The 14,401-nt window shown below is 46.7% G+C and overlaps 1 protein-coding gene across 1 annotated transcript in view; it reads right to left on the bottom strand.

Moving 5' to 3' along the window:
* Positions 1-14,401, bottom strand: part of LOC119974475 (SHC-transforming protein 1-like) — a 117,074-nt gene that overhangs the window by 25,056 nt on the left and 77,617 nt on the right. The window contains 2 exon segments of the mRNA XM_038813391.1: positions 1,170-1,289; positions 3,196-3,259. Coding sequence (XP_038669319.1) covers positions 1,170-1,289; positions 3,196-3,259 — 184 coding nt within the window.

Below are 14,401 nucleotides of genomic sequence, written 5' to 3'. Positions count from 1 at the left end.
GCAGAAGGAGGCCACTCAGCCCATCGAGTCTGCACCGGCTCCCGGAAAGAGCACCCTACCCAAGGTCAACACCTCCACCCTATCCCCATAACCCAGTAACCCCACCCAACACTAAGGGCAATTTTGGACACTAAGGGCAATTTATCATGGCCAATCCACCTAACCTGCACATCTTTGGACTGTGGGAGGAAACCGGAGTACCCGGAGGAAACCCACGGAGACACGGGGAGGATGTGCAGACTCCGCACAGACAGTGACCCAAGCCGGAATCGAACCTGGGACCCAGGAGCTGTGAAGCAATTGTGCTATCCACAATGCTACCGTGCTGTTTTGATTTAAAAGACAAGAGGAAGAAGAAGGGGGCTTGTTGTAAAGAAGATGTTTCTTTTATAGTGTTGTTGGAAAAAATGGGGCTGATTTCTAACTATACAATAGTTCTAACTATACAACAAATTGGACTTCGCTGCATGCCAGTGAGGCAATCCAATTGTGAGCTAATTAAGTCCCAATCTCGGACATATTTCACTTTTTTTGCCAAGTGACTGTAACAAACAGGAGAAATGTTTGGCTTTCTGTTCTGCATCCTTTTTCTTTGCTGTGCGTTGATCAGTACAAAATTGCGGAACTGTAAACAATATTTTCAATAGGTGCCAATTAGCTTGGCATGTACACACCATAATTAAATAGGCCTCTAAGTGAAAACAGAAATAATGGCAAGCTTGAGACAGAGGTTTTAAGTTACCATGCAACCAACTCAGTATCATGCTCAGTATTCTGGCTATTTTAAGAATTCAACTGAAGCAATCCAAACCAGGGAAGAGGAATTTGATACAGAGCCTGTTTCAGACAAATTGCCATCATAGAGCTAGCATGCCGTCAACGGTGAATATCAGGACAAAATTCTTTCTTGGCAAAACTTTTGCCAGATTGGCTCACACTCACTGACAAGAGTGGCATGGTGTGGGCTTCATTATTCCAGTGCTTTTGCGAGGTGGTCAACCCCCTTTGTAAAATGGCATGGGTAGTCACCAATTTTATGCAAGTGACTCCTGAGATTTCAACAGGGCCGACTGCCCACTGAAGACACATGACCAATACCATGCAGTTTACTTCATCGCCAAGGGTTAAAATCATCTCATAAGATATCCCAGTTCATGAGAAACTCTTACCTGCTTGGAGTGTGGGATCATCAAGTTGAGGCTGTTTGTAGAGATGCTCATGATGATGTTCATTCCTGCAAACTGGAGGTTACTCTTCCCCAAGATAGTAGACAGCCCTTTACTGGGAGGCTGCAAGCACAAACATGGCCGGAGTAAGTTGTCTCCTAAATATTTCTATCTTAAATTGTAGTAAAAGGCAGGAAGGCAAACTCTGCCAAAATGATTGGTGTGCCAAAGTGATTTTTGGGGGATTTTGGAGAGGTAGGTTGCCATGGGAAGAGCCTGAGTGAAGCCAGGCATTTCCTCAGAGGGTGGGAGGGAAAATGAGGAGGCCCCATCAATGTGATGGTTTGCTAAGTAACAATGGGTAAGCCTGGAAAACGGTCAACAATCCTCTTGACCTGGAATTGTACCCAGGTAAAGCAAAGTCACAAACCTTATAAAAGCTGGAAATTAAATATTAATTAACCTGCACCATTGAAATAGTCCATCTAAATAATACAATCATATCAACTTTAGACACAAAAAAATCCTTAAAAAGGAGAAAGGTTTCAACTCTGAAATTCCTTATTTTCTCGAGCCTTTTATCCCTCCTGCAACCAATAGCTTTAGAAAAGTTCACACAACTTCTTGATTTATGAAGTCACCTTTCCTACTCTTTTCAACTTTGTGTCTTGGTCTCCACAGAGTTTATTATTAAGATAAATAATAAAAGGGCTGTAAGTGTTTGCTCAGCAGATGGATATACTGGCGCTCAATCTGGTGGCACAGTGGTTAGCACTGCTGCCTCACAGCTCCAGGGACCTGGGTTTAATTCCAGCCTCGGGTGACTGTCTGTGTGGAGTTTGCACTTCCTCCCCGTGTATGTGTGGATTTCCTCCGGTTTCCTCCCACAGTCCAAAGATGTGCAGGTTAGGTGGATTGGCCATGGTAAATTGCCCCTTAATGTCCAAATAGTTAGGTGGGGTTACTGGGTTATGGGGATAGGGTGGAGGCGTGGGCTTAAGTAGGGTACTCTTTCTAAGGGCACCGCAATGCAGACTCGATGGGTTGAATGGCCTCTTTCTGCACTGTAAATTCTATGGTTTATGATCTATGAAACAAGGTTCAGCTCTAGGACACTTGGCCACTTCGGCTTTGGCCTGGAGAGTTGCACTAGTTTTTGACCAAACTTTCGAAGGACAGTCCAGCGAACCTGGACTTTCTAACCTGGGAATAGATAAGGTAAAATAAACCAATTAACTCCAGACTGAATGACACAGTTGGTTGGACTGTAAATCTGTATTACTAATGGGAATGGAGGCGATTACATACAAGGGCAACCAAAAGGACAGTGACTAATACCAATAGGCCCAATCATTGGAAGAAAATGGGAAACATCAATTTTTAAATGAGTGAATACAGTGATTAATAGATTAGTTTCTCCATCAATATTCTACATTAGAATTGTGAGAAATAAGGGCAGCACGGTGGCCTAGTGGTTAGCACAACCGCCTCACGGCGCTGAGGTCCCAGGTTCGATCCCGGCTCTGGGTCACTGTCCGTGTGGAGTTTGCACATTCTCCCCGTGTCTGCGTGGGTTTCGCCCCCACAACCCAAAAATGTGCAGAGTAGGTGTATTGGCCACGCTAAATTGCCCCTTAATTGGAAAAAATAATTGGGTAATCTAAATATATAAAAAAGAAAAAAAAAAAGAATTGTGAGAAATATTATATAATTTTGTTCAATTGCAAATGAATGAACCGAATATACAAACACACCATAATACAAAATGGCCCATACTTGCATATGCCACATTTAAGAACATAAGAACTAGGAGCAGGAGTAGGCCATCTGGCCCCTCGAGCCTGCGCCGCCATTCAATGAGATCATAGCTGATCTCTTGTGGACTCAGCTAGGCCCGAACACCATGACCCTTAATTCCTTTATTCTTCAAAAAACTATCTATCAATTTTATAAATGATAAATTTGATTAATTTAGCATTGATTTGAAAAGATCATTATCAAAAGGTATCTATGCTACGACTATATTTACCTTTCTTCTCCTCATAGCCCCTTTTGCTCCTGGTACAGCCTCACAAACTCTGCTTATTGCTTCCCTGTGGAATGGAAATTATTACAATTATTGACAAGTGGCATTAACAAAAAACAAAATAAAATTAAGGCAATTTTCAGTCCTGTAAAGATGCAGAAATAATGGCAGTCGGGAGGAGACGAACAGTAAACCCAATAGTACTTCAAGGAAAATCACTTACGCAGGCTAATGAGGTCAATCGAGGAATGTTAAGTGGTGATAAAGTCAGTTTCAAAAATCTGAACTAACAGCTTGATATGATCCAATCAAGTAATCCTAATTAACATCACCTTTCCTTGCAAGGTCGATACCCTACAAAGTAGGTCTTGTTCCTATATTACAGCTTCTGCAAATGAGAGAGTATGAGGGTCAAGAATGACAAGTTTTCCCGTTTATGCTTTCGAGTAACACATTGTTCCCATTTAGTTAAATCACGGCAGAGTCACATAGCGAGTGGGTTTAGCTGCGTGTTTTCGTAGCGCCGAGAAACATAGAACATACAGTGCAGAAGAAGACCATTCGGCCCATTGAGTCTGCACCGACCGACTTAAGCCTTCACTTCCATCCTATCTCCGGAACCCAATAACCCCTCCTTATCTGCACATCTTTGGATTGTGGGAGGAAACCGGAGCACCCGGAGGAAACCCACGCAGACAGGGGAGAACATGCAGACTCCGCACAGACAGAGACCCAGCGAGGAATCAAACCTGGGACCCTGACGCTGTGAAGCCACAGTGCTATCCACTTGTACTACCGTGCTGCAGAAGGCTAAAAAAGACGACTCGCGTTTGATAAGGGCCCTCAATGGGGAACGTGCAGTCAAGACTGCACATAGCCCCATTCTGTACACCGAGGAGCTCCGTTCACCAAAACCCATGACCCATAGTGAGAGATCGAGATACGATTTTTAAATGGCGTCCCAATCTCCTAGGCCCTTGAAGTGAACCGTGACCCCTCCCACCCCAAAGTCCCAGTGCACTATAGGAGGGCCCTGGCCACCCTGCAAACCCCCAACACCCGCACAGGGCACCCACAGCCTGTTTGCACATGCGCAAAAAATCCCAGCATGGCACCTTTGCAGTGCCACGCTGGCAGTGCCCTTGCCAGCTGGCAGTGCCACCTGGGCACCTTGGCAGTGCCAGGCTGGCACTCAGGTGGCAATTCCAGGGTGCCAGGTGGCAGTGCCAGGTTGCTCGGGTGCACTTGGGAGCCTCTGATCCCCTGGGAGACCGCCATGAGTGCCGTTCCGTCTGGTGCCTATTTGTGGAGACCAGTACTGATCGGCAATTGCCCGCGATCACCGGGGTGAGAGAGATCGATCCCATGCCTTGGGTAACTTGGGAAGCCGCATGGTAAAGTGAGACCAGCTTTGTATTGATGGTGGAGAGATTTGTTTTGGGGGGGGGGGGGGGGGGGGGGGGGAGGTGTTCACACAACACATGGAAATTCACCAATTTTGTTAGGTCTTTTGAGGGAATCAGTATTGTTGGGTTTACGCCATGTGTTTTTGGGACTGTGGACCAAGCACAGAGCACATTAGAGTGACAGGCTGCACATGTTCAAAGAGGGTGCGAAGATCTGACCATGGGCCCTGGTGCTAAAAGTTGTTTAGGTGACCGGTGTTTCAGACACATTACAAAATCCCACATGACAGTCTGGAGACGAGGCAGGTCGGCGCCATGGAGCTGAAGTGCTGAGCAAAAGCCCAGAGCAGTTGTTAGCTTCATGCTGCTAAGGAGCTGGTGCTCAGAGAAGCCTTGGAGAGGTGTCAGCTCAGTGAAGCTGAAGATGCAGCTGCTCAGCACAGTTGGGGCACAGGAGGAAGCTGTGGGCGCAGTTGTCACCTCAGTGAAGCTGAAGTGTTGCCTACTTAGCTAACATTTCTCTTACGTGCCCCCTTTGAAATGGCCCAGCCAGCCACTCAGTTTAAGGGCAATTAGGGTTGGGCAACAGATGCTGGCCCAGCCAGCGATGCCCACATCCCAAGATCGAATTTTTAACAAGCTCAGAGTTGGACCAGTGTAAGCAGTGGTGTTCTGCTCGGCAAAGCTAGAGAGCCGGGATCACGCTGGTGTTTAGATGCTAGGGTGCAGCCACTGTGGACCATCCATGAGACGGACAGCATCGTGGATATTACAAATAAAGAGGTAGGCACACCACAGGCCTAGACTCCACAGCCAGAAAGGGGATGGGTGACCCAGCTGGCAGAGCAAGAGGTCTATGCAGGAAGTGCAGTAATCTCCTGCAGCTATTTCCCTGCAAAATAGATATATTGCTTGGATGCTGTTGAAGGGAATGGCCTCACAGGGAAAACAATGGTGGGATTGGACAGAGTCAGCATGGATGTCTGAAAGGGAAATCATGCTTGACAAATCTACTGGAATTCTTTGGATTGATGAGGGGGAAAGCCAGTGGATGTGGTTTATTTGGACTTGCATAAGGCTTTTGGCAAAGTCCCACCTAAGGGGCGGGATTCTCCGACCCTTCGCCGGGTCTGAGAATCCCCGGGGGGCAGCGCGAATCCCGCCCCGACACCGGCTGCCGTATTAACCGCCGCCAACATTCGGGCAGAGGCGGGATTCCCGGCATGCCGGTCAGGGGCCATTGGCAGCGGCCTCCCCCGGCGAATTTCCGGCCCCGATAAGCTGAGCGCCCGTTCATTTTTGGCCAGTCCCACCGGCGTGAATCACTCAACTCACGTACTGGCGGTACCTGGCAGGTAAGTCGGCGGGGGCAGTCCTCGGGGGGGGGGGGGGGGGGGGGGGGGATCCGACCCCAGGGGGCCCCCCACAGTGGCCTGGCCTGCGATCGGGGCCCACCGATCCGCGGGCGGGCTTGTTCCATGGGGGCCCTTCTTCCTTCCGCGCCGGGATAATGTAGGGCTCAGCCATGGCCGGCGCGAGATGAGAACCCCATACTCATACGCCAAAATACGCCGGCCGGTTGCACAGACCCACACCAGCCGTCCTGCGCATGCGCGAGATCACGCCGGCCGTTCGGTGCATGCATGAACCCGTGCCGTCCCTTCGCCGCCGGCTGGAATTCCGCCCTTTCGGGGGCTGTTGACGCCGGAGTGGTTGCTGCCGGTTTTCCCGCTAGCATGGGGACTTAGTCCCTAGAAGGGAGAACCCCGGCTAAGAGATTAGCTTGTATAATTAAAGCACATGGGATTATGGGTAGTGTATTGAGATGGATAGAAAACTGGTTGTCAGACAGGAAACAAAGAGGAATAAAGTGGTCTTTTTCCAAGTGGCAGGCAGTAACGAGTGGGGCACCAGAGCGATCGGTGCCGGGACCCCAGCCGCAGCACGGTAGCATTGTGGATAGCACCATTGGTTCACAGCTCCAGGGTCCCAGGTTCGATTCCGGCTTGGGTCACTGTCTGTGCGGAGTCTGCACATCCTCCCCGTGTGTGCGTGGGTTTCCTCCGGGTGCTCCAGTTTCCTCCCACAGTCCAAAGATGTGCAGGTTAGGTGAATTGGCCATGATAAATTCTCATTAGTGTCCAAAATTGCCCTTAGTGTTGGGTGGGGTTACTGGGTTATGGGGATAGGATGGAGGTGTTGACCTTGGTAGGGTGCTCTTTCCAAGAGCCGGTGCAGACTCGATGGGCTGAATGGCCTCCTTCTGCACTGTAAATTATCAATGAATGGCAGAAGCAGGATAATTTGGAGAAATGCAAGGTTTACCAGACTGATTCCTGGGATAGCAGGAAGGGGATTTATGAGTGGAAATTAATTTGGTTAGGATTGTATTTTTTGAAGTTTAGAAGTATGAGGGGGAATCTCATATAAACCTATAAAGCTCCAACAGGACTAGGCAGGCTGGTGCAAGAAGGATGTTCCCGATGGTGGGTGTGTCCAGAACCAGGATCACATGTCTGAGGAAACGGGGTAAACCATTTAGGACAGAGATGAGGAAAAGTTTCTTTACCCGCAGAGTGGTTGGCCTGTGAAAGTCGATACCTCAGAAAGAAGTTGAGGCCAAAACATTGGATATTTGCAAGAAGCAGTTAGATATAGTACTTTGGGCGAAGGAGGTCAAAGATGGAAGGTGGGATCAGACTATTGAGTTGGATGATCAGCCGTGATCAAATGAATGACGGTGAAAGGGCAGCACGGTGGCGCAGTGGGTTAGTACTGCTGCCTCATGGCTGAGATCCCAGGTTCAATCCCAACCCTGGGTCACAGTCCATGTGGAGTTTATACATTCTCCCCGTGTTTGTGTGGGTTTCGCCCCCACAATCTAAAGATGTGCAGGGTAGGTGGATTTGCCACACTAAATTGCCCCTTAATTGGAAAAAATGAATTGGGTACTCTAAATTTATATTTTTAAAAAATGAATGATAGTGAAGTCTCCAACGGCCAAATGGCCTGCTCATGCTACTATTTTCTCAAAAAAACCTGGAAGTACACACTCAGTTTAACCTCATGTTAATTCTGGATGTTAAGAGTATAAGATTACAAAGGGGTGGCGAGGACGGTGTTGAGGGTGGTAGGATCCAGGGTCAAGCCAGGTTGGGGACTCGCGATTTTTGGGGTTGGGGTGGAGCCGGGAGTGCAGGAGGCAAAAGAGGCCGGTGTGCTGGCCTTTGCGTCCCTAGTAGCCCGGCGGAGGATCTTGCTACAGTGGAAGGATGCAAGACCCCCAAGCGTGGAGACCTGGATCAATGACATGGCGGGTTTTATTAAGCTAGAGAATGGTGTTTTTTCATTGCTTTTCATTGTTTGTTGTTATATTTTCTGTAAAAAATTCCAATAAAAATTATTTAAAAAAAAAAGAGTATAAGATTACTGGTAATTGACTGATGCTTTGTTGAGTTTTGTCTAGTGAAATTTCTTCTATTTGTTTAAAACCGTGGCATCTTTATTTTTATTAACATAGAAACATAGAAAATAGGAGTAGGGCAAGTCCATTCGGCCCTTTGAGCCTGCTCCCTCATTCATTATGATCATGGCTGATCACTCAACTCAGAAACCTGTTCCTGCTTTCCTACATATCCTTTGATCCCTTTAGCCCCAAGAACGATATCTAGCTCCTTCTTGAAAATATACAATGCTTTAGCCTCAACTGCTTTCTGTGGTAGCAAATTCCACAGGCTCACCACTTTGAGTGAAGAAATGGGCTTTAATTTCAAATATTTTACATAGGACTTTGTTGAATGCCTTCTGCAGGACCAAATAAAGCACATCCACTCCGCCCCCCCCCCCCTCGTCAACTCAACCAATTACATTCTTGAAGAGTTCCAATAGATTTGTCAAGCGTGATTTCCCTTTCACAAATCCATGCCAACTCATTGTTCTCTCAGTAATTAAATGAGATGATTTCAAAATGTATCTACTTTTAAAAAATAAATTACTGCTCCCTACCTGGATCCTAACAATTTAACTTTATCTGTAACATTTTGGAAAGAAGTGGCCTTCATATCATTTTTTATGGACCAGGTTTATACCCAAGTTCTAATTAATACAAAGCACTCCATGGGCACTTGAAAGGAGGTAATTGTTTTAAATTTCAATTTGAACCCATTATTATCTTCATTCAACATGAGAAGATTTCCTACACTACAGAACAAACCCCATTTGTAGGTTTGCTAACAAACTATTCACAGAACCAAAAATGTATAATTGAATGAGTGTTATGGGCCAGGGTTTAGAGAACCCCAAAGTGTGTCATGGAGTTCACCTGACCCACAACTTTTACTAGATTGTGGTATGGGGAGCAGAGAGCCCATTCTACAGGTGTGTGGTACAGCAGAAATGGAAAAGTATTTTTTAAAGCAAAACAATGTTTAGTCTATGAACTCAAGTTAATCGTTTTAAAACATACAGTGAACATTTTAGCAACCATCAATTCTAATACAACCCCCAAAGAATACAACACTAAGTAATCCTTGAGCTTTCCTTTTAACATCCATAAGACTTAAAACAAAACCTTTAACAGAAGCACCTCAGGTTTAACTTCACTACTGAGAACAGTTACCACGTTGAAAACAGCAAATGGACACTCATAAACCTGCAGAGATTCACACACATCCTGCTGTGATTGCAGCTTCTCCAAAACTAAAATGAAACCAAACCCACCCTACAGCAAAAAGCCTAAAGCGAAAGTAAAAAGCTGACAGACAGCCAAGCTCCACCCACTCTCTGACATCACTACAGTAATAAACACCCATTTCTTAAAGGTACTCTCACTACAGATATTTATATACACACCCATTTATAAACACCCATTTCTCAAAGGTGCTCTCACGCGACAATGAGAACATTGGGCCCAATAAGCCTACGTTGTTATTTTACAAGTTACTTCATCTAATCTCATACTCCTGTTCATTCCCTGAGCAGAATTTTCCTATCTGAGACCAAGGCCCGTGGCAGGGCAGGAACGTGGAGTGTTTCCCACTGACGGGGTCGGCCATGTCCTTATAATGGTGCAACCCAGTGTTTTGCAGCATATTCCGTGGCAGGATAGGCCCATATATAAAGGCGCCTACATCACTGACCCACAATTGAAGAAATAAGATGGGACTCCTGCAGATAAAGATAGATCTCCGGGTGTACTCCGAGGCTGGAAGAAGGAGTTCCTCAATGAAAGTGAATCTGGAAGATCCACTTATTGATGTTCTCCCCATCCACTGCTGTGGTGTTCCCAGAGTAGCTGGTGGCCTCTGAATGTCACAGGCATTGTTCAGGGGAGTTCCAACATCTGTAGGCTATCTTGTTCCAAATGTCTTTTGCACCCGCGAGTTGTCCCACTCGTGTTGTGGAGAATCGGGTGTGGGCCTTATTCTGTGTCCGATTAGCGGGATGCAAATCAGTTTCAAGCTGGCCTCCAATGGGTCCCCGGAAGATACCGTGGGAAATTCACACCAGCTTGAAACCGATTTTTGCACTTGCACCAAATTCTCCCGACTATCCACAATTGAACCAGCTGGCAGGGCCATGGGAGAATTCCGTCCCCATACCCTATAATCAATCCCATCATAATTTTCCATACTCCCAATTTAGTATTAGCAGCAAATTGTGTATTGATCAATTTGAAGTCCAGATCATTACATATATGTAGTAAATAAAACAGCCCCAAACCAGAACCCTATGGAACACTACTTAATCACTTCTGAAAACCTACCTAATTCCCTTTTCTTAATTAGTTTATGAGATATGGGCATCGCTAACTGCTCTTGCCAATCCCTAAGTGCCTTGGAATTCAGTGGCTTGCTTGGTGATTTCAGAGGGAATTTATGAGTCAACTACATTGCTGTACTTCACATGTAGGCTAGACCAGGTAAGGATAGCAGATTTCCTTTCCTGAAAGATATTAGTGAACCTGGGGCGGGATTCTCTGATCCTGAGGCTAAGTTTTGACGCCGTCGTAAACGCTGTTGAGAAACGCGACGGCGTCAACATGGCCTCAGGAGCAACAATTCTGACCCCTACAGGGGCCAGCACGGCACTGGAGTGACCCACGCCGCTCCAGCTGCCGATCCCTGGCTTCAGATGGGTGGCGCGGGTCGGCGCATGCTCAGTGGAGCCGGCGCCAATGCGCGCATGCGCAGTGGGCCTGGCAGCAATGCACGCATGCGCAGTGGCTCCCTTCTCCGCGCCAGCCCTGATGCAACATGGCATAGGGGTACATGGGCCGGCATGGTACAAAAGAGGCCTCCAGCCCCAAAGGCCGGCCCGCCAATTGGTAGGCCCCGATCGCGGGCCAGGCCACAGCGGAGGCCCCTCCCCCGGGGTTGGACCCCCCCTCCCTCCCCACCAGGCTGCCCCCAGATGCATCCACGCTGAGGTCCTGCCGGGTAAGAGCAGGTGTGGACGGCGCTGGCGGGACTCGGCTTTTTCCAGGGCCAAGAATCGCCGGGGGGGGCCCTCTCCGGCGTTGGGGTGGCATGGCGTGATTCGCGCCGGTCCTTGCGATTCTCCGGCCCGGCCCCAGGGTGAGAGAATCCCACCCCAGATGTTTATTTTTAATGACAATCAGCAATGGTTTCATGGTTGGCATTAGACTTTTAATTACAGCTTTTATTGGATTGAAACTTCACCACCTGCCATGGTGAAATTGGAACCCAGGTCCCCAGGGCATTACCCCTGGATTACTAGTCGAGTGAAAATTAGAGTACCCTTTTTTTTACAATTAAGGGGCAATTTAGCTTGGCCAATCCAACCTACCCTGCACATCTTTGGGTTGTGGGGGTGAGACCCATGCAAACACGGGGAGAATGTGCAAACTCCACACAGACAGTGACCCAGGTCCGGAATCGAACCCGGATCCTCGGCACCGTGAGGCAGCAGTGCTAACCACTGGGCCACCCTGCCGCCCATGTCCAGTGAGAATAATAATGATAATCTTTATTAGTGTCACAGGTAGGCTTACAGTAACACGGCAATGAAGTTACTGTGAAAGTCCCCTAGTTGCCACACTCAGGCGCCTGTTCGGGTACACTGAGGGAGAATTCAGAATGTCCAAATCACCTAACAGCACGTCTTCCAGGACTTGCTGGAGGAAACCGGAAGAAACCCCCGCAGATACGGGAGAAAGTGCAGACTCCGCACAGACAGTGACCCAAGCTAGGAATCGTACCCGGGTCACTGGTGGTGTGAAGCAACAGTGCTAACCACTGTGCTACCGTGCCACCCACGGTACACCACAACGCTATCCCCTTCCTACCAATTGGCCCATAAATAAGCTTTTATTGCTCCTTATTTTTACAAATGTCCCCATACCTTGTGTTGGCCCTCCTCGCTTCAATGTTGGGAAATGTGTCATTTGTCTCCAAGCTTTCATGTTTGTTTCTTTCGTTATTTTGTTTGAAATAAAGTTTCACATTTTCATTCTTTCAATGCACTCCTCTGTGTTACTGGAGAGACCTGATTGTACCTTTCCCAAACTATTTAATTATTTTCTGCTGCTAACCTATCTTTCTAATTTTTTTCTTTTCAATTAATCTGGCAGGGCTTTTTGCTCTGTTCCAGTCCAAGTTCCCTTGCCCTCGACGTTTTTTCATTTCTGTTCTTGGAATTAATCTAATTATATTATAGTTACTGTTTTTCACATGGTCCCCCATTGTAAGACGTGCTGTTAGGTGATTTGGACATTCTGAATTCTCCCTCAGTGTACCTGAACAGGCGCCTGAGTGTGGCAACTAGGGGTCTTTCACAGTAACTTCATTGCCGTGTTAATGTAAGCCTACCTGTGACACTGATAAAGATTATCAACGGGGGACCCCTCTATTTGCTCTGCTGGTGTCTGCAGTGGGGGTAACAACTCTCAGACAGAGATTTTTTGTTCCCATCAGAAGGATAGCACTGGGGTGGTGATACACTTACTCTTGGGATTCCCACCATTCTTATTCAGGGAGAGAATAATTTTAAACTAGGCTGCTACTTTCGCACGGCTCTTCAGTTTCATTACTCTCTTAATACAAAACCAACTGACCCGTTGGTTGCTTCAAGTTCCAAAAGACATTCTAACTTGTAGTTCTAAAGGATGGTCATCAACCTGAAACCTTAACTCTGTTTCTTCCTCCACAGATACTGCCTGACTTGCTGAGCGTTTCCAGCATTTTCTCTTTTTATTGAATGTTACAAGAACAGGAACTGACTGTGTTTCAGTGCATGCACTTATATTTGATATACTGTAAGTATGTGCCACACATTTTATAAATAGATTCAGAGGTACTAAGTGATGTTTGAAAAAGATGTTCTGTATCTACCAGAAACCTGCAATAATCTTCACACACATACACCTACGCGCCCACAGATGCACACCCCTTACAGGTCATATGAGGAAACATGTTATACAACATGTGATAGTCATGCCTTGCAGATGACCCAGCCAATGATGGAACAATACTTTGCTGAACACAGTGACTCACTTTGTGCACGGGAACAAGAATTGAAGCAATCATCGTTCACTTACAATTCTAAGCATGTACCAGAACAAAAATGATTCCAAGTTTGGAATGCTTTTGTGACATAAAAGCAGAATATACAAGAGTCAGTGAAATGGCAAACATTCCATGATTATCTGGTAATTACTAAACCTATTATAATTCCACTGTTCATGAGCTACGAGGTAATGTTACATGCAATATTGTGTATTCCTTTCTTATACATGGTCTCCAAATATAGTGCTTGCATTTAAAACACCTTTCTTGTTAGCATATTTTTCAGCTCTCAGCATTGGCCATAATTTTCCAATTCTCCTTAAATACAGGGGTGGTGCCAGAGGAGTGGAGAATTGCAAATGTTGCACCTTTGTTCAAAAAACGGTGCACGGATAAACCCAGCAACTGCAGGCCAGTCAGTTTAACCTTGGTGGTGGGAAAGCTTTTGGGAGTGACAATCCTGGGGCAAGATTAACAGTCACTTGGACAAACGTGGATTAATTCGGGAAAGCCAGTACAGATGGGGTAAAGGAGTTGATTTGACGGAGTGTTCTGATGAGGTAGCAGAGAGTTGGTGAGAGTATAGCAGAAGATGCGGTTGGTATACATCAACTTCATTGTTTGATGAAGTGCCAGATAATAGCTCGTCAGGAAAGCTGAAGCTCATGGAATAATTGGGAGAGTGGCAGCACGGATACGAAGTGTGCCGAGTGACAGAAAAGCAGAGCAGTGGTGAAGCATTGTGGGGTTCCACAGGGGTCGGCACTAGGAACACTGTTTTTCTTCTTTTAAAATAAATTTAGAGCACCCAATTCATTTTGTCCAATTAAGGGGCAATTTAGCGTGGCCAATCCCCCTACTCTGCACATCTTTAGGTTGTGGGGGTGAAACCCACGCAAACACGGGGAAAATGTGCATACCCCACATGGACAGTGACCCAGAGCCGGGATCGAACCTCGGCACAGACTCGGCACCGCGAGGCAGCAGTGCTAACCACTGTGCCAGCGTGCTGCCCTGGAGCACTGCTTTTCTTGATCTATGTCAATAACTTGGGTTTACAGGGCACAATTTCAACATTTGCAAATTACATAAAATTTGGAAGTACCATGAACTGCAGAAAGTGATAGGCTTCGAGAGGGCATGGACAAGCTGGTGGAATGGGTGGATATAATTGCAGATGAAATTTAAAATAGAGCAGTGCAAAGTGCTCCATTGGAGTGGAAAGAACAAGGAGAGGCACTTTAAAATAAAGGATATAATTGTAAAGGGGCAGCGGGA

The sequence above is a fragment of the Scyliorhinus canicula genome, chromosome 12 (assembly GCF_902713615.1).
Source record: "Scyliorhinus canicula chromosome 12, sScyCan1.1, whole genome shotgun sequence".
Taxonomy (NCBI): domain Eukaryota; kingdom Metazoa; phylum Chordata; class Chondrichthyes; order Carcharhiniformes; family Scyliorhinidae; genus Scyliorhinus; species Scyliorhinus canicula.
Note: the sequence above shows the minus strand (reverse complement) of the source record. Positions and strands in the feature narration are given on the sequence as shown.